This window comes from Arvicanthis niloticus, chromosome 5, assembly GCF_011762505.2.
Source record: "Arvicanthis niloticus isolate mArvNil1 chromosome 5, mArvNil1.pat.X, whole genome shotgun sequence".
NCBI lineage: Eukaryota > Metazoa > Chordata > Mammalia > Rodentia > Muridae > Arvicanthis > Arvicanthis niloticus.
In genome coordinates this window covers 89,935,607-89,963,096 of record NC_047662.1, presented here as the reverse complement: position 1 = coordinate 89,963,096, position 27,490 = coordinate 89,935,607, and the positions used below count along the sequence as shown (strand labels likewise).

At 41.5% G+C, this 27,490-nt stretch overlaps 1 protein-coding gene across 5 annotated transcripts in view; it reads left to right on the top strand.

Annotated features, from left to right (window-relative positions):
- The window catches only part of Znf462 (zinc finger protein 462), a 139,372-nt gene that overhangs the window by 35,522 nt on the left and 76,360 nt on the right, over positions 1-27,490 (top strand). For all 5 annotated transcript variants that reach the window (XM_076934948.1, XM_034503123.2, XM_076934949.1 and 2 more), the window contains exon 2: positions 26,719-26,968. In XM_076934948.1, the coding sequence (XP_076791063.1) occupies positions 26,749-26,968 (220 nt within the window). In that variant the 5' untranslated portion in view covers positions 26,719-26,748. The remainder of the gene's footprint in view (positions 1-26,718; positions 26,969-27,490) is intronic.

Here is a 27,490-nt window from a genome sequence, read left to right as displayed (position 1 = left end):
CTATGGAAGGAAATCTCCATGTTCTTCAGTCTAGCCCTTGGAGCTGGGAGCTGACATGGTTTACTGTGGCTTATATGGAATTGGAGTGGTGATTAAGAACCTGGGAGCAATTTGGTAGAGTAATAATTACCAGCCAGAACAGCCGGAGGTGTCATAACTGTTTCCCTGCGTCTTTATGTCACTCAGAAGTGGTATCCTTCAAGTTACCCCCACAAACTAACGTGTTTAAAGCAACAAATGGACCCAGATGGAGAAACAAAAGAGAAAATGCTACTGATTCTTAGGAGAGACCAAGAAATGTGTTCCCCTTCCTTCCTTTTTCCTTCCCTTTTTCCCCTCCCTCCCTCCCTCCCTCCCTCCCTCCCTCCCTCCCTCCCTCCCTCCTTTCCTCTTTGGATACATGGCTTTACTGTGTAGCCCAAGGAGGTGAACTCAATCCTACCGCTGTAGAACTCAATCCTACCGCTGTTTTCTTGCCTCTGTCACCTGAATGCTGGGATAACAGACATGGGACACCTTTCATGCCTACCTTGGAAACTATTTTCTACTGGCCAGATTACCTGTCGTCCTGGTTGCCTAGTGTAACCCTCCCTGTATTTCACATCAACCCCAGTCAGCTGTGCTGTTCTTCTTACTTAGCCCACGAGAGATGTTCCTCCTGTGTAGCCTGAGAGAAAGCGAAGACTTTGAGTTGAGTAGCTTGCTTGCACATGGTTACAGATGTGTCACTTTATAGGCCAAGATGAGGATGTGAAGCCTGGCTACTTGTATGCTTTGTGCAGAGCTGCCCGGAAACCTGCTTGAGTTTGAGACATGTGACCCTGGTATTCCTGGAGCGTTTAATAAGTCCCTGAAATTAAAGATGAAGATTATGTGTCCAAAGAATTTTCATATATTACTTCATTTAATCCTTCTGACAATCCGGTGAAAGACTATTCTATTCACCAGTGTTTACGGGCAAGGAAATGGGAACACGGAGCATTTGCCTGTTTTATCAAGGCAGCTAGCAGGGAGGGCATGTAGGCTCAAGCCTGTAATCTTAGCGCTTGGAAGACAGAGGAAGAGTAGGGTTCTACAGTGAGAGCTGGTCTTAACCCCACCCCCATCTCTGCCCTCAATTAATAATAACAAAAACCCAAGCAACTGTTATATTGGAATGACTGGATTCAAACTCTGGGAGGTGGGCTCTCAGCCTATGGTCCTGACTACCATGATGGATGCTGTTAGTCAAGCCAAGCGCAAGCAATTCCTGTTGGCCAAAGGTTGTTTTCAGTCAAATCAGCATTAGGGTTTGGCACCTTCTGAAAATACCCAACTAGGCACTGGGATGGTCGTATGCATTACACATTGAAAAAAAAAAAACAAAAAAAAAAAAAACCTTTGTATCATTATCACAGAGGATGCATGAAAGTAATAGTTCAATGTCCATAAAATAAAATAGCAAATTTTTTTGTTGTTCTTTGTTTTAAAGTAGACAGGAGTCCTAATTCTTTGCTCATTATCTTAAGGAGAATGGAAGAGTTTTCCAGGGCTGTTATTCTATCACCAGATGTGATTAGATTAACGTTTTAAATCTCTCCAGATGTTTAGCTGCCTGAGGTGACTACCTCAGGTGAGCACCCATGAAAAGTCTAGAATAAGTACCTTGTTCGAAGGCATCCTTCAAGGCTTTCAGTCTATGATGCTCATTATGGTAGCCCTGGGCCACACATGTCCATTAGGCACTTGAAATCTGCCAGGTCTGAATGGATGTGTTGTTCTATGTCTAAAATACACTGAATTTTGAAACTTACCAGGAAAAGAAAATATTTTTATATGTTTTTATATTGATTGATAAAATAATAGTTTTGGATAATTACACCTATTTCTGGCTCCTAGAAAATTTAAAATTGTTTGTATGTGTGTTGTATCTTATTGTGCTTCTGTGAGACAATGCTGGCTTACTTCATTCTTTTGCTCTCTCGTTAAATAGGAAGTATATGAAAATGTGGTTTTCATAGGCTAGCGTACTTTTGACTAACTGCCTGAACTATTTTAAACTATCTTTTAAAATTCAGTTGAAAGTATAATTTTCCTTCTATCACAAAGAACATACTATACTTGACATGTGTTTTAAAAAAAATCAAACTCTGCCACATCTCATTAGTTACTCTGGACCAGTCAGAAAGTGGTGACCTGCTTGTCAGATGGTGTTCATCTGGCGTTAGCTTCTGTCCATCCTCTCTTCTAAATATCCTGCAGGCGTGACCTTTCTTCTTTACCTCAATGCACCTTCCCAGCCCAGACTTACTTTATCTCATCGACCGACACTGGTCTCAGCAGCTGTCTTGGCGGCCTGTGTCTCACCACCCTCCCTTCCTCCAGAAGGCCACCATAATGTGTCCTTTAATTTCCAGGACAGGGGTTACATTATATTATGTTCCTCTGATGAAGACGGCCAAGTGTTCCCTGTTGCTCTCCAAAGAAACGGTGGCAGAGGAGACTCTGACATTTGAGACTACATAGAGGATAACTTTTTCAGTTCTACTCTGCAGGTGAGGAAAGAGCTTTTCTTCATCTTGCCTGCCGTCAAGATGGTAGGTAGGTAGAGCTAGGATGAGATCCCGTATGCTTCTTTGCTAAAGACCTAGCTAGGGTCTTTGGAGGTTTTTGCTTGGTTGTTTTGGTTTGGTTTTTGGTTTTTCTAGACAGATTTTCTCTGGGTAACTTTGGCTATTGTAGAACTCAGTTTGTAGACCAGGCTGGTCTTCAACTCAGAGATCCACGTGCTTCTGCCGCCTGAGTTCTGCGATTAAAGCCATGTAGCATTCATCACCAGAGGCTTCCGGGATCTTCTTTCTCTTTTCAGAACATCCTGTTGGTGGTGGTGTTTGGTTTTAGTTTTTTGTTGTTATTTCTGGATAGCATCTGGCTTTGACTCACAGACCGGTCTTGATTCTCCTACCTCCATCTCTCTATTGTAGGTGTGTACTCATACCCAGCCTCAAGGGTACTTGGTATTAAACCCACTCTTCCCACCTTAAGTCATGTTACTTTTATTCCAAATTGCCCAGATTGGCACCCATCTCTCTGCCTTTATATTAGCAAGACATACCCATAACATTCTATGTCTCATTTTAGAGTGCTCAGAATTATTCATTTGCTAATTTTTGGACCTTAACCATAGCTTCATTTTATCTTTTTTGTTTTCTTTTTTTGTTTTTCAAGACAGGGTTTCTCTGTGTAGCCCTGGCTGTCCTGGAACTCACTCTGTAGACCAGGCTGGCCTCGAACTCAGAAATCCACCTGCCTCTGCCTCCCAAGTGCTGGGATCAAAGGCGTGAGCCACCACTGCCCGGCTGCTTCTTTATATCTTTAATTTATCAGAAAGGCACACCTTAAACCAATCTTTGTCTCCCTCATCATACTTCTTTTATTGAAAAGTTTTATACCTAAAATCATTCTGGTAGGCACACAAATATTCCATAAGGGAATGGTGTTGGCACATAGCAACCTCAATAGATCATTTGTCTGGGCTCAATTCAAAATAATTTGTGTGTGTGTGTGTGTGTGTGTGTGTGTGTGTGTGTGTGTGTGTGTGTTATTTTGGTTTTTTTTGTTTGTTTGTTTATTTGTTTGTTTTTTAATGAAAGCAAAGAACTCTGGGTCAAAGAGTTCCTCCTCACTGTCTAAATGTGAGATGGGGTGGGCCTTGGCCATGACAAGACACTTCAGAGTCAGACTTTACCTCACCGAGTCTCAGATTTTCCATCTTGATCTCAGGACCTCACTTGTGGGATGAGGTGAGCGTGTCTGCTGTCTCACCTATCTTTTGAGGGTAATACTGCCTCTCAGATTTCCTGGAGAGACATTTAAGGTGTTTCTATGTGTTTTGAGGGAGATGGTAGAGAATGTGGTCCCACAAGAACAGAGTCTGTGTCCTCCCATACACAACAAGAGTATAAAATACAAGGTCAGTCACTGGAGTCCAGCGATTGGTAAACAGCAGAAGTTGAATGAGTATTCCTTCTCCACCCCCTGGTCTCTCTGAGGAGACACATCTGATGTGGGTTGATGAAGTCTGTTAGCAGAGCACTGAGGTTGGTCCATCTGCTAATAGGCAGTTAGTGTTCTGTGGTCAGCCTTGGCTGTGCCATTTTGATCACATGACCTTATTATTGTGTGAACTCATAAAGTATTTAAGCACCAAGTGATCACATACTCCCACATTCTCTAAAGTGTGGGCTGCCTTGCTGGCCAGCCATTTGTGGACTTGGAGGAATTTTTTTTTTTTTTTTTTTTTTTTTTTTTTTTTATAAAGAGAGATGAGTTAGCTTGTTTTCTTAGTTCTTAGTGAAAACACTTAAACTTTAAAAACATTTTCCAGCTTGTAAAACCCACACACTAATAAAAAATTACAAACATTATAGAGGCTGGAATTCAGACACAGGGAAAAGTGCTTTTCAATTCCATGCAGAAGAAGACCTCACTGTTCAGGGTTTGGGGTCCATGTCTTCCACGTTTTTATCCAATAGCATATATGGTTGTATTTTAAATGGTAAAAGACTCTGTGTTGTATTTTCCAGATTACAAATTTGTGAAGGAGAAGTAAAGACTGTAGAATGAAGGAGATGGTTGGGGTCCTCAGCTGTGGTGACCAGAGCTTTGCCTACATTGAGCCTTGGCCATCAGTGACCTCATTCTTAGTTTAATATGTGAATCTTTTAAGGACTTGGTATCTTGAGTGACTCTATAGAGAAATAAACTGTTACTAGTTCTTTTTAGCCCCGATGACTCTCATCCTCCAAAACACTAGTCTCCTGGAATGCAGTCCTGTTTTATGAGTGAAAGTTACATTTTGTGAGGACACCCTTTGTCTGAAATGTCATTGCTAGAGGCAGGAGCAGAGAGTAATGTACACAAGGATAGGGAAAAAAAAAAAAAAAGGAGGACAGAGGTAGAAACATATCATTAAGTCCCACACTGCCAAATGTGTCTCAAGTCTTAAGACAAGGGTGGCATTGAGATGAGGGAGGGAGAGATGACTTGTCCTTGAGAACAGGGAACAAGGCCTCAGAAAGGCTTTGCTGATCTGCCCTGGAATAGCCCCGAGCCACCAGGCCTCTGATTCGTGGCCAGATGGGACCTTATCTTTGCGTCTCCATCATGCCCTCACCCTGCACCTCCCTTCCACATGCACAAAAATACAGCCTGTCAGTTTTACCGTGCTAGGGGCCTTCCAGAACATATACGTCTTTGCGGAAGTTCCCTGGGAACCCATGTCTATGTTTAGTGTTCATCAGGCTCTTCCTTAACTCTAGCTGACATTTATTTACTTCCACATAATAGAGGAACAACATGTAGGTTCTAGGAACTCCTCATAATATGCTTGGGAGGGGAGACAGGCACATGGTGCTGTGTGGGAAGTGCTTGTGAGATTCAGGGTCCACCTAGCTTTGGGGTACCAGGAGAAGTGTTGTGGGAAAAAAAATGATACTCAACTGAAAATAATTTTTCCCTAGTAGGGGTCATTGTGGTTTTAGGGGGGAGACAGTAGAAGTAATGATGGTTATTATTCTTGGTTCAGATGTAGACGCTCCTGGCTTCTGATGAGTACATAGTTTCTGGAATGTTGCTCAAAGTCCTCAGTGCCCAAGGAACCCTCTGAGGAAGTGATCTGGTTTCTGATGTCAAGGCAGTGCTGAGGCGGAGAGCTTCTGCTCTAAATTGGGTCTGAAGGAAACATGTAAACTGAAGGTGCTGGGGCAGCTGTTAAATATGGGGAGTTACAGGTGTCCAAGGAAAGGAGTTATTTAAAAGAAAACATGGACTTTTGTGGAGCATACTGCATAAGCAATGGTTCAACAAGAGTGTGAAGTCAGACTGTCCTATCATTCTTCCTAAGACGGTTGTTTCTGACCCTGGCAGATGTAGAGAATTGGAACCCAAGGAGCACGAAAGCAGTCTTATAAAAAGAGTTAATATAGCAATCATGCCAATTATAAGTAAGTCTTTACCTATGTCAGAGAATGATGCTAAAGGCTTTATGTTTATTATCCAGGTCATGGCATACCACAGCCCTGTAATACAGGGGTCACTTTGCATTAGTGAGTACATAGAGGTTTGGAGAATTTCAACTTTGTAATAGTTGATAGGTTATGGAGGTGAGGACCAAGCCAAGAATTCTGAGGTTATCTTCTGTCAGGAGACTCCAGACGAAGCAGGGATGGAAAAAAGAGCCTATGTCCGATGATCAGTCTCAGATGGGAAATGGGAGTGTACTTTCCACTGTGGCAAGAAGGTAATAAGGAAAGGAGGAGTGTCTGTAGGTCCAGACAAAGACCCATGGAAAATGAATGCCTTTTTCAAAATCAGACAGTGCAGAGTGCGAGACAGAGTCAGCTCTTAAACATCCGGATTGCTGGGTGAGACACCAACTGAAGGATATGCAAAGCACCTTTGAAGGAAAAGTCTTTTTTTACCCTGTGGCTAAAGAAAAACAAATGGGTTTGAACTCTGGCCAGTTTTCCTTCTACTCTCTTAAGTCTCTTGAAGATGGAAGATGGAACTAGAACCTCGCTATTCTTTTCACAGAAACCAAAGGCTTTTAAATGAATTGTAGCAACCTGTTGATTGAGACTTGAGTCTAAACAGATATCCATTGAAAATCATCTCCATGACCTTAGGCTAGAGTTAGAAAATTCCTGAGTACAGATTATCTTGAGATAATGAAGTCATTAAAGACTGGGAGGTAGGGTAGGTAGCAAAAGGAATGAAGGCGGAGGAAAAACTCATTGAGGAGTTGAAATTCTTTGGTGGTCAATCTTCCTACCAAATTACTCTGTATTGTAACTTTATTGTACTTTATCTTAAGCAGTAAATCTTCAACTCATTTCATAGAATGGAAGTATCATTTCCTGGGACTAAATCTAGGTAGCAATCTCCTCCCCAGTTACTTAACTTTCTGCACGTTTTCTTAAACAAATGTGCTGGCCAGCACTCCCACGATCTGCAGGCACTGTGGAATTCTTTCTTTTATCTACCCTTGTTTGCTGGAGAATGGATCTTCTGGAGCTCTCAATAACCTCAAAAAATCACTGCTTAGCCAGAGACTGACCTTGAACTCCTGATCCTGCTGCTGCTGCCTCTCTAGTTCTGGCAGAGGCCAAGACAGTCTGATCACTTGTCTGGGTTTTGACCTAAAATTTTGTCAAATTTTATTCTTAAACTGGGAGTTTTCCTACTTTAATTATTAAGTATGGTGCTGAGTTTATTTAAAGTTTATCAAGTGTCCTCAGCCTTTTCTGCATTGATCAAATTGTCTTTTCATTTCAAATAGGTTTGATGGACCACTATATTAAAATACTAACCTTTATTACGGCACCCCAATTCAACATGGAGTGGCAGTCCTGTAATGGGTTGCCAGGTATTATTTTAAAATAATAATGTTTTCCTCAATATTTGGAAGAGGCATTGGCTATCCTTTTGTATTTGTGAGACAAGGTCTCACTGTATCTCTGGCTGGCCTGAAATTGTCTGTGTAGATGACAGCAGCCTCAAACCACCAAGATCCACCTGCCTCTGCCTCTTGAGTACGAGGATTACTGACCCGGAGCCACCACACCTAGGCCTGATCAAGCCACCATTGTCAGTTGAAGCTGAGTTTTGAGGGCTTTGTTGCTTTGGCTCTGGAAGTTACTTTGGTAAGGATCCAGGCAGTAGGCCAGACAGTTTGAAAAGCATCTGGCTTACTAATTTTGTTAAGTTTCTTAAACCTTGTTGGATAAGCTTTCTAATTGTTTTCTAGTCTTACACTCTGTGTGTGTGTGTGTGTGTGTGTGTGTGTGTGTGTGTGTGTGTCTGTCTGTTGTCAGGGCAGAGTAGGGTGTCCCTTTGTCAATTGATTTTTGGTAATCTCTGAGTTTCTAGACGATTATTAATTATATTAGGTAAATTGTCATAACTTAAGCATTGTAACTTAAATGAATGTGCTTCCTCTTCCGTTTGTCCGTAACCTTAATCTGTGTACTTGTGCTTTGCTCTGCTCCTTTTTATTTTTAATTAGGCTGTCCTTTGTTTTAAGTTCATTTTATACAGTTTTATATGTCCTTAAATAATGCACTTACTAGGTCTTGTCCGTATTTGCTTTCTTGATGTTTTATTTTAGAGACAAGATTTCACTCTGTAGCCTTTGATTTGCAGAGGTTCATTTGCTTCTGCTGCTCACCGTGAGCAGGGACTCAAGGTGTACACCACCACACCTGGTTGTATTTTGACTTCCGGTCTCCCCCACCCCTGCCTTTTTTACATGCTAAGTCTTTGGATCATTTAATAGTAGCTTTTTTTGCTTTAAGAAATTTTACCTTTTTTTTGTATTTCTATTTTTTTAAACTTTCTTATTCAAATTATGTTTTGGGACTGAGTCTTTTGTAGCCAAGGAAGACCTTGAACTCCTGCTCCTTCCGTCTTTACTAATAGGTTCTGAGAACACAGGTGAATGCCACCAAATCCACTTATGTGGTACTGGGAGTTGAACCCAGGGCTTCATGCATCCTAAGCCTGTATTCTATTAACGGAGCTACAACCCCAGCCCTATTATATTTCAATTTATAATTTTGATATAACTACAAAACGTCCTTTAAGTAATAACTCTTTTGCTAAATTCCACATTTAGATATGTACCCTTTTAAAAGTTATAGTCTGCTGTTCATATTTTGTGATTAGCTGAGAAATTATTCAATAGAATATTTAAAGAAATTCCCCAAGTACTTGGAAATCTGCCTTCTTTTCCCCCCAGCTTTATTGTACTACAAATAGAAACAATAGACACTTTTCTATTTGCAATTTATTCTCTCTCAATTTGCGCATTAAGGACCTTGGGAAGCCTCGGTGGGCACTTGAAACCCTCTGTAAATATTCCGCAGATACTCGAAAAACACGAAAGTACGTTTTCTCTTTCTGGGATCTAAAATGTAAAATGTATCTCTTAACTCAATTTTGTTAATGATATTAATTATATCCTTAGTTGTCTTTCTCCATTTAGTCTGTTCAATGCTCTGGCCTCTGTCTCGTGTCTGTTGCCATTGTTTTGGTGTCTCTTGGTGCTGTTAAGTGGACACAGATATTCATTATAAATCTTCACTGTGGATTGTTCTCTTATGTTATCAAGTGTTTGTCTTTACCATCCAGAAAGCTTCTGTCTTGAATTTAGCCATGAATAATAGAGAAGCTCTATTTATTTTATTTTGCTCGGTATCTTCTCAGTACATGTCACCACACTCAAACTCTGTGTCATTTGGCTATATGTGTTTCTTCTGTAAGCAAAACACAATTAAAGATTTAGTTTTTCATCTACCCAGGGACATTTTCCCAAGGTGGGGTGATCCAATTCACACATACCCATAGAGCGTGTCCATTTGAACTTGCTCAGTCTTCTGCATTCTCTCTTATGTTTCTACTGGGTCTCTTTGTGGTCTGCGTTTACGGATCATCCACATTGTCTTCGATTTCCTCCCTCCAGCAGTTGAAAGTTATGTAATTATTTTTATTGTATTACTAATTAGAAATTAACCTTGATTAATGTACCTGTACTTCAGTTTGAAGTTTCATGTAATTGCTTATTTTACTTTTTTTTTTAAAAAAACCTCTAGGACCTCATTTTCCCAGGCTGACCTCAGACTTGCTATAGAGTGGAGAATGAACTTTAATCTTCTGATTTTCCTGTTTCCACTTACTGGGCACTGAGATTATAGGAATGTAACACTACACAATCTTAAGCAGTATAGAGAATCAAACCTAGGGCTTCCTGCCTGCTAGACAAGCATCCTACCCCGTACCCATGGTGACAAAGTCCTAGCCCTTTTTGGAGTTGTATTAACCTCACTATCATGCTGTGTACGAATTGAGAATATTTATCTAAATATAGTTACCCTCTTCACTCTTTGCTATTTTGTTAAAATATTTGAGGATTCTTTTTCTACCTTGTGTGTGTTTTGGGGATTATTATGAAGTCATTATTATAACCATTCACTTAAAGGGTCATATTTTGTTTACAAGTATCATAAATCATTTCACTGTAGTTGAAAGTGGACTCAGTGTGCATTCAGCTGCTACTAACTTGAGAATTCCTCTTGACATCTTAAGTTTGGAGTGTTTTTTGGTTGGTTGTACCATATATCACTGAGCATTTTTTTTTTAATTTTATTTCTAATTGTGTGTGTGTGTGTGTGTGTGTGTGTGCGCGCAGGAGTACAGGAGTTCAAGGAAGTCAGAGGTATCAGGTCCCCAGATTGCCTGTGGTTATGTGCTACCCAGTTTCAGTACAGGGACCCCAGCTCTGGACTTTGCACTTTGCAAGTGCAAGAGCAAGCTGAGCCATCTCCTCAGTCCTCTGAGTAGCTCTTTGGAAAAGAGTTATTCATGAATGTGTTTTTGTTTTCTGTTTTCATCTTTATTATTTTTGTATATGGTTAGAACTGTAGTTAGGACTTATGTTTGAGTCTTAATTCTCTTTCTTAAGCCTACATAGATACTGCCTTGATGTTGGCCATTGCTAAATCCCTGTGAAAAACACAAAGGCCACTTAGTTTTTCCCTATATGTCCCAATGTTATTAGCTTACCCTTTGAAATCCTGGTGTCTCGATTCTGATGATTCTCTGTTCCTTTTCCCGGTAACATCACCCTCTCTGTCGTCTTACTATTTTCTCTCCCGGATCTGAGTGTGTTTTGTTTTGCTTTTCGTTGGCTCCTAGCATACTTTCATCTGTATGTTGGATCTCTGTGTTCAGCCTTTATCTGTCATCTTCCTACCTGCTTTCATCTGCTCCTCCCTCTCCGCTGCCTTTCCTGTAGTGTTTTGAAGACTGTTTTCCATATCATCAACTTTGTTTTTGGTTTGTGGATTGTTTCTCTTACAACTTTAATATATTTATTAGTTCTACAGTGGTATTATTTGTGTCATCGGTTTCTTTCTTCAGCTGCCAGCTCCCTTTCATGTCCTGCGATGTCTTATCACCCATCTTTGATCTCGTCCTCCGTGGATTCTCCGTTAATTGCTGTATATCATTTTCTTCTGTGCCCTGGTTTTCCAAAACGATTGTTCATTGGTTTTTCTCCAGGCCAATTTTTCCTTGTCACCCTCCTTCAGGGTATTTTCTCCTAACTTGCTGATTGAGATATAACTGCTAGAAGTTTATTTTAGACCCTTCCCTCACCCCTAAATTTTATGGGTAATAAAATATCTTTAAGCTCAACTCATCTCTCACCTAAGTGTGAGGTTGAGGTTGGATGCTTTGTTTTTTTCTGGAATCCTTCAGTCTAAGGGTCCCCGGCTGTGTTTGGGGCAGGTCATGGCTAAATGGAATTTGTCTCTAAACTCTTGATTTTAAAGTTTAAGCCTTATTTTTTTTCTCTCTTAGTCAAGCCTGTGTTTGCAGCAGCAAGCCCCGCCTCTCCACCCCTAAAGTTCTTGGCTGACTTGAAGCATAGACTTTTTTTTGTTTTGTTTTGTTTTGTTTTGTTTTTCGAGACAGGGTTTTTCTGTGTAGTCCTGGCTGTCCTGAAATACACTCTATAGACCAGGCTGGCCTCCAATTCAGAAATCTGCCTGCCTCTGCCTCCCGAGTGCTGGGATCAAAGGCATGGGCCACCATTGCCCTGCCCATACACCCTTCTTAAGACAAATTTCCAAACACCTTTGTGGTTTCTGCAGTTTCTCCTTGACAATTTAGGTTTGCATTCTAGTGTTTGTAAAAAACAAAACAAAACAAAAACAAAACAAAACAAACAAACAAACAAAAAAACCAATCCACTGGTCTGGTGGAGATGTCTTATTCATCCCAAAATCTTTTCTTATGGAAATTCTAAAGTTCTGAGGCTTTACTCAATTCTAAGAAACACTCTGATTCCCCAACCCATTATGAGTTGCCATGTCCTACTTTAGAAATGCCAAGGATACCATGTCACGAACCATTCTGAAGTTAGCAAGAAACACAAACTGCATCCATCATTCCAATTCATTATTTTATGGATAAGAACTGTCTTTAAAAGATGCTTCATCAACCTTTATCATGCTGGATCTGTAAAGAAGTTAAATATTGGCAAACATCCATCCTCTTTCCAGATCTTTAAAACTATATAATTAATATTCATTTCATCAATTGCATTTGTCTTGTGAGTCTTCTTGGGATAATGTAAAAAAAAAAAAAAATGCCTGTTTACTCCAGATAGGAAAGACATTGACCACCTGAAGTGACAAGGTCATCTGAGTGAACCAGTGTGTTTATTGAGGGACCTTTATAAGAAGTAGGGTGAATCAAAGTCTTCTGAATCATTGGAATCCCACTCTAGGCCAACCTCCTTTCTTTATAGCACCCCCTAAATCTCTGTGAAGTTGGAGGTCAGAGGAAGTGGCTGGGAAAATTTTGGGGGAGGGTCTGGTCTAATCACCCTTCCCTGGGGGGAATGTTAACAGCCCCCTTTCCGTTTCCATAGTCTGTTGCTATATTGTCTTGCTAAATTTGTTGTGCTGGGGAGCAGAAGTTGCCTGGGGGGTGAAGATTTTCTAAGGTGTTCCTGCAGGTTAACTGAAAATCTCCATTCTTTGTTGCTTTGGCGGCCATGTTATGCCCCGAGGGACTTGGGATATCATGAATGCATCGGAAGCAGGATTGCTGTGCAACAGAAAATGGAGTTGCTTTGAGGCCTTAGTGAGTGGTCTCGGGGCATCATACTGCAGAGAAAAGTGGAACTTGATCTTAAAACTGGGCATTACTCTGACGGTGCATAACAAGTCTATCCTTACCTCAGCCAGGTAGGGTATTACCTGATAATTTGCATTGCAATTGGTTGAGTTCCTGCAGCTGCTCCTGTTACCAGTCTTTGAGAATCATTGTCTTAAGGGATGGGAATTACCTGGAAACTCAGTAGAAATAATCTATATAGAGAAAAACTATGAGGAGTCATAGACATATCAGTATCTTCTCATCATTAATACTGGACATTTCTGTTAAAGCCTTTTATGAAAAAATACTTTTATAGTTTAAGATCATTCCTAGATTTCTGAAAGTATTTTTTAAAAAATCTGAGCTGGGCAGTGGTGGCGTAGGCCTTTAATCCCAGCACTTGGGAAGCAGAGAGGCAGGTGGATTTCTGAGTTCAAGGCCAGCCTGGTCTACAGAGTGAGTTCCAGGATGGCCAGGGCTACACAGAGAAACTGTGCTTCATAAAAACAAAAACATACAGAAGAAGAAAATAGTTCCATATTCCTGTGAGTTTGAGGAGAAAATAGGTGTGTTTGGTTTCGTCCCCAAGGGACTGAGGTACATATTTTACATACCTAAGCAGACCTGGCCTCCAGGTTCTCCCAGCATCCCTCCTGCCCCAACCCTGAATTTTCCAGCCCAGGGGCTGGGCTTCCCTTCCCCCAAGTCTCTTCCGCATATAATCCAGGCGTTTTGGTCTCAACTTCTCCTCTTCTTTCTCTGCATTCGCTCCCCCTTCTCTCTTTCTCCTCTTACCCCTCCCCTTCCCCCCATGGTGACTTCCCTGGCCTTGGTCCTTGGGGCCAGTGAACTCACTCACCTGAGAGTAGCTTCCCAATAAACCTGCCTTTAATATAATCTAATCTGGTTTAAATTGGCTCATTTCCCCTCGTTGGAGAAATATCCTGTCAATGCTTTGTCTGGCATGTGCTATCAACAGTGTTCTGACATTGTCAGTCTGAATGACTCAGTGGGTAGGCCACTGGGAAGCTGGCTTCATTGCTAGGTGTTTCTGACTGCTCTACTTTCTTCCGTGGGTCTGACCCTAATATTTCCCGATGGCCCCAAGGCTCTTTCAGCCAAGCTCTTCAGTGATTTTGTTGACAGAGCATATTCTCCATAAGAAGCGAAAGGGTGTTTCTCACGGGTGGATTTGTCGGCAGTCAAGCTCCTCCATAACCTTGTTCTGATTCTGTGAACTTGGGGAGTCTGAAGAAAGATAATTCAGGGTTACAGCTCTCGTTCCTCTATTCTTACCTTTGTCAGCAACCTTCAGTCTTCTGAATGCACTTAGCAAAAGTATAAACACAGCGCTGGCATGCCTGAGAAGTTCCTTGAATACACCACAGCTTTTTCACCTTTTGTGTTCTTCACCTGAGTTTGAATTCTGAGCAGAGGAGACACTGGATGCACAATGTAATCTGCCTCCCAGGGAAGAAACGTGTCTTACCTACTACTGAGAATACCTGGAAATGCATAAACATGGGCTTGAAGTGGGAAGAGCTGTTAATAAACTGAATAACATGTACGTCCTTACTGTTGACTTCAGCAATCCCCCCACCCCCACTTCTCCATTTCAGAGAAGGCTCTGATATGATAGGTTACTTTTCTTAGGACTTAAGATAAAGATGTTGGAGTAAATTGTACTACCTAGTCTTAAGATTTCTGACCTATTAAATGTGATGAGCCTACAGATAATCAGCTTTTAGAGTAGATTCTTCAGGAAGGCTCAAATCATTTCCCTCCGGTAAAAACATGGTTTCCATGTGTAAGGGGGATAGATGCTTCTCAGGGTTCCAGAGAATGTTTTTCAGATGAGCATTAAGTGGTTGTGATGGTTTGTATATGTTTGGCCCAGGGAGTGGCACTATTAAAAGGAGTGGCCTTGTTGGAGTAGGTGTGTCACTGTGGGTGTGGGCTATTATAAGACCCTCATCCTAGCTGCCTGGAAGAGTCTTCCACTAGCAGCCTTCAGATGAAGATGTAGAACTCTCAGCTCCTTCTCCTGCACCATGACTACCTGGATGCTGCCATGCTTCTACCTTGATGATAATGGACTAAACATCTGAAACTGTAAGCCAGCCCCAATTAAATGTTGTCCTTTATAAGACTTGCCTTGGTCACGGTGTCTGTTCACAGCAGTAAAACCCTAAGACAGAAGTTGGTGCCAGAGACTAGGGTATAGCTCTGATAGGCCTGAGCATGCTTTTGTTCAGAGGAATGTGGATTTGGGGACTTTGGAAAGCAGTGGAATGCTTAAAGTTGGCCTTAATGAGCTATTTTAGTAGGGGTATGGAAAACTTTGTTGCTGAGGATGATTTGAACTGTTCAGATCTGGTCCAAGAGGTTTCAGTGGAGAAGAACTTCATAATGTGGCCTAGAGACTGTTTGTGTGGCTGCCTTTTGCCCTTGTCTGAAGACTGAATAAAGTCCACCTGAGTCTAAGGTAAAGAGATTTATATTAATTGCATTGACAAAGGAAGTCTCAAAAAAGTCCAGCAGAGACTTTGTTCTCTGGTTAAGTCTCATGACAAGCATAGCAAGCTTAAAAAGGAAAAGTATAAAATATATGGTCCAGGTATTAAAGGGGCACCAGGAACTGAAATGGAACTGAATCCTATATTCTAGGAGTTACCAGATTAACGGATTTGGGGGCAAGATCCTATCCAGCTAAATTAGCGTGGTGGTACACAATTTTAATCCCAGGAGACAAAGCTGAAGAGATCTCTGAGTTCAAAGCCAACCTGGGACAAAGCAGGTTCTAGGAGGAAAAAAAAGCTTAAATTTAGACATGGTGGTACATGCATTTAATCCCAGCCCTACAGCAGACAGAGCCATGCAGATCTCTGAGCTCAAAGGTCAATCTTCAGAGCAAGTTCTAGGAAAGCCAAGCTTAGGCAGAGAAGGGAGCTGGAAAACTGAAAGCTGGCAATAGAATAAGGGGGTGGGGGGTGGGTCGAGGGGGTGGTAATGTTCCAGCCCCAGGAAGCAGCAGAACTCTGAACCTTTGGCAATGTGGATCTGCTTTAGAGTCAAGAAGAGAAGGGACTCCTGGGATAATTGATGCTGGCTAGCTGGAGCTAAGAAATTAGTGGTGATTAAGAAGAGACCAGCATCACTGAGGTGAAATCTTCTGGGAAGTATTTTCTGAGAGCACAAAGAACCTGTGTTCCAGAGATAGCCAAGGTTGTACCTCCTGCAGCAGCTGAACTTGGTTATGTGTTTAAGAGTCACCCAGGTGGTACTAGTTTTGAAGACATAAAGGAGTTTTGAAGAACAGGCATAGAGGGAGCTGGAAAACAGAAAGCTGGTAATAGAATAAGGGGGGTTGGGACGAGGGGGTGGTAATGTTCTGAGTTCTGGTGGTAATGTTCTGAGTTCTGAGCCTTGGCACTGTGAGAGACCATGGAAAAACATTGGTGAAGGTGCAGCCTCAGTTGTAGTTGACGGCTCAGGACTGAAAGAGTCGTTCAAAGGATTTGAGGCTTGGCACCATGAAGAGAGCCTATAAGAGGCTATTGGTGAAGCCTAGTTGCTGCAGAAGACTCCAGCGAATTGGAGATGCCAGTACCATGGGATGATCACCAAGAACAGCAGCAGCAGTGGAGTGGATCAACCTGAGCTTAGAGTGCTACAGAGGGCAGAGCTAGAGAAGTGATGCCAGCCCTTTGGAGGAGCCCAGATCATCAGTGGATCCCAGACATTGAAACAAGAATCTATAATATTGAAGTTGCCTTGGAGACGCCCCCAAATTTTTGAAATGCCAGAGCCATGGGATATGTGTTGCTAATAGGAAGTGGAACCAGCCCAGGAGCAAGGCTACTGGGGATACCATCTCCATGAAAGAAGCACCAAATTTCTAGTGTGTCAGGAATCAGCTAATGGTTGTAATGTAGCTTTCTTAGCTGGGGGTGGTATCCTATAGCACTCTATTTGGTTCTATCTATGAATCATCTGTTTATCATCTATCATCTATTTGTCTGTTTTTAAGTATCTTGATTTTGTACCCCTGACTACTTTCCTTCTGGAAAATAAGCAAGCAAACAGTCACTCATTCACGCTCTCCAGAACCAGACCTGGCTGGCCCTGGGGCTAAAAACAAAAATAAATAAATAAATAAATAAATAAATAAATAAATCGTCATTTGAAGGTGATTTTTGAGTAGCCAGGGGCCTTATCTCCTTGCAAGAAGATAACTTTACATACTAACAGAAGATCTGTATTGCATTTTTCATAGAAATTTTGATTGGAGACCATACACTTAGTAGTGTAGAACTTACCCGTTTAGTGATATTGTCCTTTTACCAAATTCAGAAGATGAACAGTGCAAGGATCTTAATACCAGAGAAAGGTAGAATCGTCATGTGCCTCCATTTTGGAATTTTCTTGAAAGACTTTCAGTGAAATTACCAAAAACAGAAAATAAGACTAAACATTTTATAAGGGCTCAGTTAAGATCAATTAGATCTAGAGTCATATATCTTGAAACTAGGAGAGAAGTTGTTAGTTACTTGGGCCAGAGATGAACTAGCTATGGCCCCAGGAGCTGCTTGAAAAGACAATAGCCTGAAAATAACTTGTGAAATGGTTCACATTCTCAATGCTGACATGATTTCCACTCTTAATGTGGACACTGAAGATCAGAATATTCTTTTTGGGGGGGGAGTGTTGTCTTGTGGGGTGTTAGCAGCATCCCTGACTCTGCCCACTGGATGCCAGTAGCACCCCTAGGGTTTGTGGTAATTAAAACTACACACAGACATTGGTAGACTCCTTAAGTTGGCGGTGATGGGAGCAGAATTACCTCTAGCTGGAGTCACTGCTTTGTGACATGGGGCTTACGTGACTGTGATGACCAGTCTTCTTGTGTGTTAGACTCCTGTCATTTGGAAGCTCTCATTCACTCACTCCATCATTTCTGTTCAAGTTGTATTTGTTGTGTATCTGACTGTACTGAGTAATTGCCCCACTCCACCCCCTCTCACCCCCCAACCCCAGCCCCCCACCCCCACCCCTGACTAAAGTTGACAATGTGAACAAGACAGGTGAATAGAGAGAGCAAGCAGAGACCTGTTCTCAGTTGGTTCATTTGTTAAGGAAGGAAGCAGTTTGAAGGACTCTGCTCCAGGTGTGTGTTCTAGTAAGGCAGAAGAAGTGGGGAGCATGCCAGAAATGAAGAAAATGCTGAAGCATGAGAGAAACTGAGCATGTGCACTCGTGGGCAGAGAGTCTCACCTGGGGAGGTAGTGGCTTTCGTTAGATGAGGATGTCAGGAAAAGAACCTTAGAAGACAGGCTTCGAGTGTAGGCCTGAATGATGAGAAGGTGGTCATGGGAAGATGATGAGAAGTAAGAACTCAATGGGCAAAGTGCCTTATCAAATATGAGAAAGAAATTGTATAAAACAGGGCTTTTGTACAAAAAGGTTGGACATCATGATCTAATCTCTTCATTTGACAAAATGACCAAAGTAAGTGCCTCAAAAGACTTGCTCAAGGTAAGATGGCAGGTTTTTAATGGCCTGAGGACCTCTCTCTCTCTCTCTCTCTCTCTCTCTCTCTCTCTCTCTCTCTCTCTCTCTCTGTGTGTGTGTGTGTGTGTGTGTGTGTTTCTCTTTAATTGCTCAATAGTGAGTAACTCAGAATTACCTAAGTTCTTTGGACAGAAGTAAGTTTTATCCTTTAAACAGTTTTAGATGTGGGGTGTGGCTAAGTATCTGAGCACCTTGGTGGTTTCACAGGACCATAAAGTTTCTGCAATTGTATTAACAGGCAAATATCTAAGATTTCTGAGTAATTCTTGGGGGACAGCAGTTTCTTAGAGCAGATTTACTTGGTGAAAATATATTGAGAATTATAAGAGAGTAAGCGTTCCTTAGCTGTCAAAAGCAGTCTCCGTGGGTGAGGGAATCGCTGCATTGGTAGAGAGCCTGTTTGCTAGGCCCGAAGCCTGGTTCCATAAATCAAGCATGGCAGTGCATAAGAATAATTATAGCACTGGGGAGGTAGAGGCAGGAGGGTCAAAGAGGTCAGGATCATTCTCAAGTTTCCCAAATCCCAATTTTTAGGTGTCCATCACTTTTTTATGAAAATGCATAGTATGGTTTTGGGAGGGAGTCTGCTAATTTGGTAAGAAAAAGACACAGTCTACTGAAGGGCTCCAATATGGTAGAAGCCAAGAAAAGATCTAAACCCAATAGACACCCATATTTTATAATGCCTTCATAAATAAGGGCTGCACCTTGTAGATCCAGTCATTGTTTGCCTTTCCAGAAGGCATGTTGCTTACACTTTTTTCTCTCCTGTACCGCTGAGTGCCATGGATTGTCATGTTTAGTGTTCTCTGGTAAAAGACACCTGATTGAAGGGATAATTGTGTGATGACCTAACTAACAGTAGATTCAGGCCAATTCTCAGGTAAAGACAGTAGCCAGTTTGGTCTTATTTATTTAATTTATTTTTATTTTATGCTTAATGGTGTGTTGCCTGCATTTTAAGTCTGTGTGAAGGTGTCAAAAGCTCTGGAACTGGAGTTACTGTTAGTATTAAGAATTTAATATTGTACATATTGGGTGTGCAGTGTGATTCCTCAGTATGTTCTCATAATGGGTAATTATCTGATTGAGGTCATTGGGATATCATTGTCTCACGTGTGTGCGCGCGTGCGTGTGTGCGTGCGTGTGTGTGTGTGTGTGTGTGTGTGTGTGTGTGTGTGTTCAGAATCCTCCCTATTAACTATTAGAAATTACTCAGCTAACTATTGTAAGCTAAAGTTATTCCACAGTGCTATATGGAAGGTTCTGAGCCTGAACTTGCTCAAGCAGTCATGTTGAGCATGTATGAGAGCCTGTGTTTGATCCTTAGCACCAAATAACAGCATTCTACCCATGCAACTCTATTCTGCCCATGAATCACCCCCACACATTACTCTTCTCAGGCTCTGCCTCTTTGAGATAACCTTTCGTTCCCACATATAAGAGAAAACTATGGTCTTTATTGTTCATCATCCTCTGTTCCATTTGTGTCACACATGAACTTGTCCAATTTGGGGGGGCAAACAGGGAGTGGACAAATCTCCCCAAGAGATTAGATTGGGAGTGTAGGCTTTCCCCAGATAAAAGAAGGTCCTCGGAGAAAACTTTCTTAAATTCTCCATAAGTCAGCAGCCAATCATCACTGTTGTTTTTGAATAAGAGATAAACATTAGGATGGTTTCTGATTCATTCACCAGACTCTGAATGGAGAGTTAATGTCATTGTGCGTTGCTGGGTCTTAGTAGCCAGGAGTAGTTTGGGCTGTGAAGCTACATTAAATGTCTGAGGCCCGTTGGGCTGATGAGCCCATGAGGAGAGAGGCAGTGCTCATTTTTAGTCTTTCCTGATGTGGACGGTGGCTTGCACTGTAGGTTCTGCTTACTCTGCGTCTCAATCAACTCTGTAATGAAGACCCAGCAGCATATCTGCAACTTCCCTTTAATTTTACAATTTTTATAATGAGAGTCCTTGTAGTGTGGAAAGTGCCTGTAGAAACCCAGCCAGCATTTTGAAGAGTCTATAAAGGAACACAGTGATTTCCTGTCTCTGCCATTTGGGTAAGATTTGGCTCTGGAAGAGAGAAATCAGTTCTCTCTCGTTTGAAATGCAAGGGTAAGAATGGGTTCAAAGTTTTCAAACAACTTCCCTGTGAGCCCATGGCATTTCAGGGAACCCGCAGCCCTTATCACTTCCTATTTATTTATTTGACACCAAGAACATTTTCCCATTATTTTAAAGAACATGAGCCAGGCTCTGATTTTTTTTTTTTTTTCTTGGTTGCATTTTGAGAATTTTAGTGTAAGAGAGGCATCTTCATTTTGTTTCTAAGCCACATCTCAAGAAAATGGTTTGGACACGTCTCAGAATTAAGAGTTATCTGGTAAACTACAGGTTTGCCTCCATAGACAATGAAGCCTAAAGCTACTGAGATACCACCCAGCTTCCCCCCTTTCTTTTCTTGTCCTTTCTCTCTTTTTATCTTCTTGTTCAAATCACAGGCTTCCTTTTCTAAGGACAGAAGTGTTGGCAGACTGCCTATTGGCTAGTTGGCCTCAATTAGCCTTATATCATTGCAAAGGAATGCCTGAATTCTCTACAAGGTCCGCTGTACCTTTTGTAGGAGCCGCTCACTTCCTGCATTCATAACAGGTTACTCAGCCAGAATCACTTCTTGCATACATAGCCGACATTTTTTTTTTTTTTAGCCACTTAAATTACATCTCTTGATGCTCATCTCATTTAAATGATGACCTCCACAGGTATTTGCTGTTAAGTATTATTCTAGCATGCTTTATAACATTGAAAACTTTATTCAGCAAAGCAATCCTAAAATAAGAGATAACTTGGAGACTTGTATCCTTGTCTGGAGATGACTGGGTTATTAGTCTAGAGATTGCTTTCTTTAGACTTTGTGATTGTATATAAGGTCCTGCGGATGGATAAGACTGGTCATGTACCATAGAGACTGCATGCATTGGCAAGATTTGGTCTCATGGCATTTCCTGCTACTATTCCAGTTCAGTTTCATATCGCAGCATTACCTATGTGACTTCAAATGAATCTTTTCTCTTCTGAAAAACTGTTTTTGAAGAACAGCTGTGTGTCTCTCTATGAATTTCTTAATTATTTATCTTCCCTGATAAGTTAAACCTTTCATTAATGTGGTGAATTGCCAAGAGCACACAGAACTGCTTAGATCATGTAGCAAACTGTATAAACATTTGATAGGACATTTGAAGACACCACATGCTGAGCCACGATCTATACTACTACCAAACACTATGGGAATCAATGAAGGTAGCCTGGTGTTGGGATCCTTTGTTGTTGTTTTCTAAACTAACACGAGATCGGTCAGAACAAGACTGTTCTACATCTTGCCAAACTAGGAGATACAGGACTCTATGAGACATCATGTTAAATCAACAAAATTAGCTAGTTCACATATGCATACACACACACACATGTGTGTGTATCATGCTTACATAATTAAATAGTCTATATTTATACGTAGTAGCATCCTCTCACTGCTGGTTCTGGGATACCACCTCATATTCCCAATTAAGCACTGTTGAGAAAGAGTCTTTAAATGGTTTTTCAATAAGTAGAACTTTCACTTTGGCCAAGACAAGAGCAAATGATTAATAACGATACAAAACACTCCTCTTTGCCAAGAATAACAACCCTGAATTTCCAAGTTTATCAGTTAATATTTGACTTATACATTTTATCCTGAGGTTCTGGATTTGTTACTAGAAATAACAGTCTAATGCATCTCCTAACCTGTTGACCTCATTATATGAATAGCCTCTGACCTTCAAATACAATGTTTCAGGATGGTGGTTAGGTTGCTAGCTTCTGTGGATTTCTGGTCAGATTGTTGGAACATTTATGCATTCATTCTATTACCCAGCTTCTTGGATAATTCCTATTCCCACTTGAAGGAAAGTAAGAAAAGCAAGAACAAATAGCATGTAGTAACTCAAGCCCTTCCTGAAAATTGTGACTGAGGAGATCTGGGGAGTTCAGTGTCTTACAAATGAAAGTAGGTTTCTGGAGTGGACAGAGGAAAAGCACCTTCTGGTATATCTGGATCTAGTTCTCAAAGGCTTTAAAGGTTATAATTAGTTGCTACTTAATCACATGGCTGTGGGCCTTCACAGCTTCATTTCTGATCTGCAGTCCTGTGGTGGTCAGAAAACAGATTAGATGGGCAGGGCCTGGGTGTTTTTGTTTGGTCACTTCCTGAAGACAGTTGGACTTTTGGTTTTGCCTCGAGGACCACCTCATGCTCTAGGCCATCAGGCTAGAAGAGTAGTGTTTGCCAAGCTGACTTGGACCAGGGTTGAAAGTAGCAGGCTTATGAGAAGGCTGTGAAGGACACCTCCCCCCTCCAGTGACATGTAAGCTTGCAAAGATACACAGTGAAGACGGGCTTTGAGGCTTTCTCTTCCCCAGAAGGAAACCCAAGGTGCATGTACACTGAAGTTCCCAGCACCAGTGTGTGGGCAACAAGATTAGGACAAATCGGTGATGGGATTGAGAACATGCAGGTGTGTCCACGCTGCCCCTTTTCTCATTCCAGTGTGGTTTTAGATCCTTAGCATGGACTGTGGACACTCTTTAAGTGTGTCTTTAAGACATTGCTATACACAGACAATGGGCTTAGGAGCTGTTCCTCCAAACACTATACTTTGAACTCATAGACTATAAATATGAAGTGAAGAAACCCTTCATTAAACGTAGTTTGAGGAAGACTTAGGATGGCTTAAGAGTTTCCTGTTCAGAGATCTGCTCACTTGAGGTGAAGGTTATTTTGGAGTGAAGTCTAGTCAATTCACAACTATCATCAGCCATGGTATTAGAAGTGGGGTTATCTGAAGGAAGCATATCTGGCCTTGAGAAGCCTGCAGATAAGTCCCTGGGAGGGACAGGTAGTGGGAAGTAAGGATGTCTGTTTGGTTTGTATATTGATCTCCTGACCTTTAAAAATAACATTTCTTTTTCAGTTCAGAAACTTGCATTTCTCCTCTTGATTGTGCTGATTCTGTAAGTGAGAAAAAGGTTGTTAATCTCATAATCACGGGTGTTATTAAATGAGGTAAATATGAGAACGAGGCTTTTCACTTTAAATCATTGTATAGCAGACACTCTCTAGGCTAGCCTCTTACAGCTGCGTCAATGAAGCAGTCAAGCATTCAGGTTTTAATACCTCATCCTTTTTTTTTTCTCTCTGTGTTTTTGGCTTCTTAGAGAATCACACCTTGCTCCAGAAACACTTTCTGATTGACAGGCGAACTGGTCACCCTTAGGTCCAGTTTGCTTAGTGGCGGTCCTTTCTACTTCCCATTTCCCTGCTCTTGCTTTTTGCCTGTGTGTACTTCTATAGTCTCATAAATATATCAAGTTTCTTGGATTGTTTGGGCCATGCCAGCAATTTCTGTTTTCTTCTGTCAGCATCTTCAGGAGAGCCGTGTACACAAAGACAAAATGGCTTTCAGAGTAGGCTACATTCCCATTTCAGTATTGGTGCAGACATCAAATTGAAGGCCACTCAGCTCTACCTGCTGCTGGTTGTATCAGCTGCCTGGAGATTAACCTCTTCTAAGGCTCTGAGCTATTTTCGAGGTCAAGACTGCAACAACATTAAAGCTAGAACCCATTAGAAAATCACTTTCATCATCTCTTCTTTTTCCAAATCAGTGGCTCTTTTTTTCCCCCTTCTTCTGATCTCATAACCCTTTAATCTCCTTTGTAGCAGAACAAGGAGACTGTTAGTGTTTGCATCCAATGAGGTTGGCATCCTTCATAGATAACAGTTTCAGAAGACACCAAGATATTAGAGAAGTGTATGGAGAGATGAACTTCATCTCCAGGTGGACTGCCTCAGTGCTGAAGGTGCCCTGTTCTCCTTGTGCAAGCGGGGGCCATTTTTGTGGATGTTTTGTGCAAGCCAGGCTCAAAGTCTCCAAAAGAGACACAGCAGAAAGCCTTTTGTTGCATTATTTCTAAAGGCTTGAGGTTTTGAAGGGAAGGGATTTTGTTTTCCTCTGAGCTACACAATGGAGCTTTCACAGAACCTCTTTTAAAAGGAATAGCTACAGCCTTTGTGTTGAAGGGTGTGTCTTTTGGCAGGGTCTGCTGATGCAGACAGACTGGCTGGTGATTAACAAAGGTCATTAGACTTTGGAATCTGGCTAGCAGCCTCGGATGGTATGTCTTCTGTGTGTGGAAGGACGACTCCCAAGAAACCAAGGCATTCTGGAGGTCCCCTCTCCAGGACACCCCCAAATCCTGCTGCAGAACAGGATCTGGTCCAGGAACATCTTGATCTAACCAGTATTCTGCTGGGACTAAAGAACCAGCCTATCAATCATGGAATAAAAGAACCTTTGGAGATCTTTGGTGAATGACATTTGAGGAGGAGAAAGGTGCTGCTTTTCGGGAAGAAATGAAAACAGTTAATTCTTTGTTGGGAAGAGAAGAGCTTAGGAGGAGCCCAGCCTGCCCTTGTAGCGTTCACTTGTGATTGTCAGCCTAGCAGAATCCAAGCGAAGCCATGTTGTGCACGGAGGAAAGGCTCTGAGCTAAAATGGCTGCTCCTACAGCTCAGAGGACTAGGGCAGCTTAGTGAGTCTTAGAGCTTCAGTGACGCAGGAGTCCCTATCTCCTGAAAGTGTGATAAACACATTCAGCAGAGCTGTGGCTTGCTTGGCTGAGATGAAAGGACTAAGCTTGGGGGATGGGGAGTACGCATTGGATGATCTGCTTTTTTCTGTGAAGTGTTCTAAATGCAGGAGTCGTCTGCACCATGGAAAAATTTGTTTTCAGGTCTAATGGACTGTGCGAAAGGAGAAGTGGGGTGTGGCTCAGTGACTGCTGTAATTTGATCCAGCGCTGATAGCAACCTCTTCCACACAATTTGGGCTGGTGCTCAGACATAAAAGCTTGTGTATCTGGAATATTGAGACTTAGTTAGCTGAAAGGACTCTGGTGTCCAGTTCAATGTTTATTGAAATAGGATAAATAGTTGGGTGAAAAAAAAGAGGAGGAGGTAAAATATCTGTCTCGCTCTGCAAAGCTCTGTCCAAAGCTGGACTTGGCCAGAACTTATTTTAGGAGGCTATGGGCAGGAGCATTCTTCCATAGAAAATCCTCATGCCATGACTTCTTGCACATCACTGACACATCATTACTGGACTTTGTTCCTCCAGCAGAAATCACGTATAAGAGAGGCATAGAAAACTGCATCATAAAAAGATCTGGCTGCAGCTTGAATTCTTAAGACATTTGGTTCTAGATTACAATGACTTAGTAGGGTTTGTGATGTACTTCAGGAAGTAACTTATTCGTTCAAATAATAACTGGGTATGTCCTTGCAGGATATACTAAGCTAGGAAGGACTACACCTTCCCAACATGCTTGTCATTTCCTTGTGGTGAGACTCCGCCTGGAGCTAGTATGAAGCTTTTCCTAGATTTCCGTTGCACAGTGAATTACAGAATAAGGGAGATAGACTCTGCTCTGCTTTATTCCACACCAGGTTCACAGGTTGAGTTTTGCTGTTGTTGTTTTGTGTCCAAGTCTAAATTTCATGTTTATAAAAAAGAAAGAGATGGAAAGGGAAAGCCCTGACTCAGTAGCCCCTCTTCAGAACTACTAGACTCTGTAGTCTTAATGTAAATGCACGTGCCAAGGTACAATCTTAAACCAGAAACTGAATTGTCATCTGAAGTTGGTTGCTTGGAAATCTCATGAGAAATATTTTATGACCTAATTAGACTGGAGAAGCTGTTAAGTTTTCATTGGTAGGTAGTAAAAGAGCAAATAACCACTCACTTCATTGGGGCGGGGGAGGGGCAACTACACTATTTGGGGAAAGGACAAATGTGTACCCTAGTATCAATAAAGATATTAAAATAATAAAAGCAATACTAAAAGCCACAGCCATTTCCAAGAGTCAATTCTATTCCACCATTTAGTGTTAAAACACTAAGGTGATAATATGGAGATGGATAATAGAAATCGAAGTTTCCTTGCCCTTCAGTGAGGATGGATGTCCTCTTTCCTTCTAAGAAGACTCTAGTTCAAAAAGAAAAAGTCTAAGAAGTCAGAATCAACATTAAGTTATCTAGAATTCTGATTGTGGTGGAGAAACTCAAAAACTTTACCAACTTTTGAAGTGTTATTGTTTCCTTGACAGATGGCATTTGAAGATCCATCAAAGCAGAAAACATTTATTTGAGTTTTCTTTCCTTTGAAGTTAGGAAGTCAAGGACTTTGTCTCTATTCTGTCTGATTGCCTCTCTTTGGCTGGTGTTCGAGTTGGCAAAGAGGAGCGGGGCAAAGGCAGTGACGTTGAAGTTCCTTCCACGAGCAGATCTGTAGCCACTTGGGGTTCGTGGTGAGTGTGGTCCTCATGGTACTTTGTTCTGACCTCTGTCTCAGGTCCCTGATGTGAGAGGCTAGACCCCAATCATGGAGGTGCTGCAGTGCGATGGCTGTGACTTCCGAGCCCCATCTTATGAAGATCTCAAAGCACACATCCAGGATGTCCATACAGCGTTCTTACAGCCAACGGACGTTGCCGAGGACAATGATGATGAGCCGCTATCTGGGTCCGTGAATGCTAGTAACCAGACAGAGGTGGAGTTCTCCTCTATAAAGGATGAGTTTGTGATTGCAGAGGACTTATCAGGTAATTCTACACAAACTCACATGTCTGATAAAGCTTGTCATTGTTTTATTATTATATTATTATATTATTATTATTATTATTATTATTATTATTATTATTATTATTATTATTATTATTATCAACCAGTAACCATAGGTCTTATGTGTGACTTCTGAGCTTTCTCCCTTCCTGCAAGGCATTTTTACTACTTAGGCGTCATTTTTTCTCTTAGGTATCTTAGGTTATTGTCCTTTTAGTGGCCCCGTGTGTTCCGCTTCTAATGTTAAAAAAACAAAGTTTCTCAGAAAGTTCTAGAGTAAAACTTACAGTTGATGAAACTTGTCTTTATTCTGTATCCAGAGCTATCTGTGATATCTTCATCATTAACACTCTGTGGGTAGCCTTCAGTGTATCTGGAGTCATCGTGCCTGTTGAATGAGATGCTTATCCAAGAATAACTGAAATGCTGTTCTGTATGTTTGAATTTCATATTCTTTCTCGCTTTACTTTTCTCATTTTAATCTTCTTAAATATTCTCTGTAG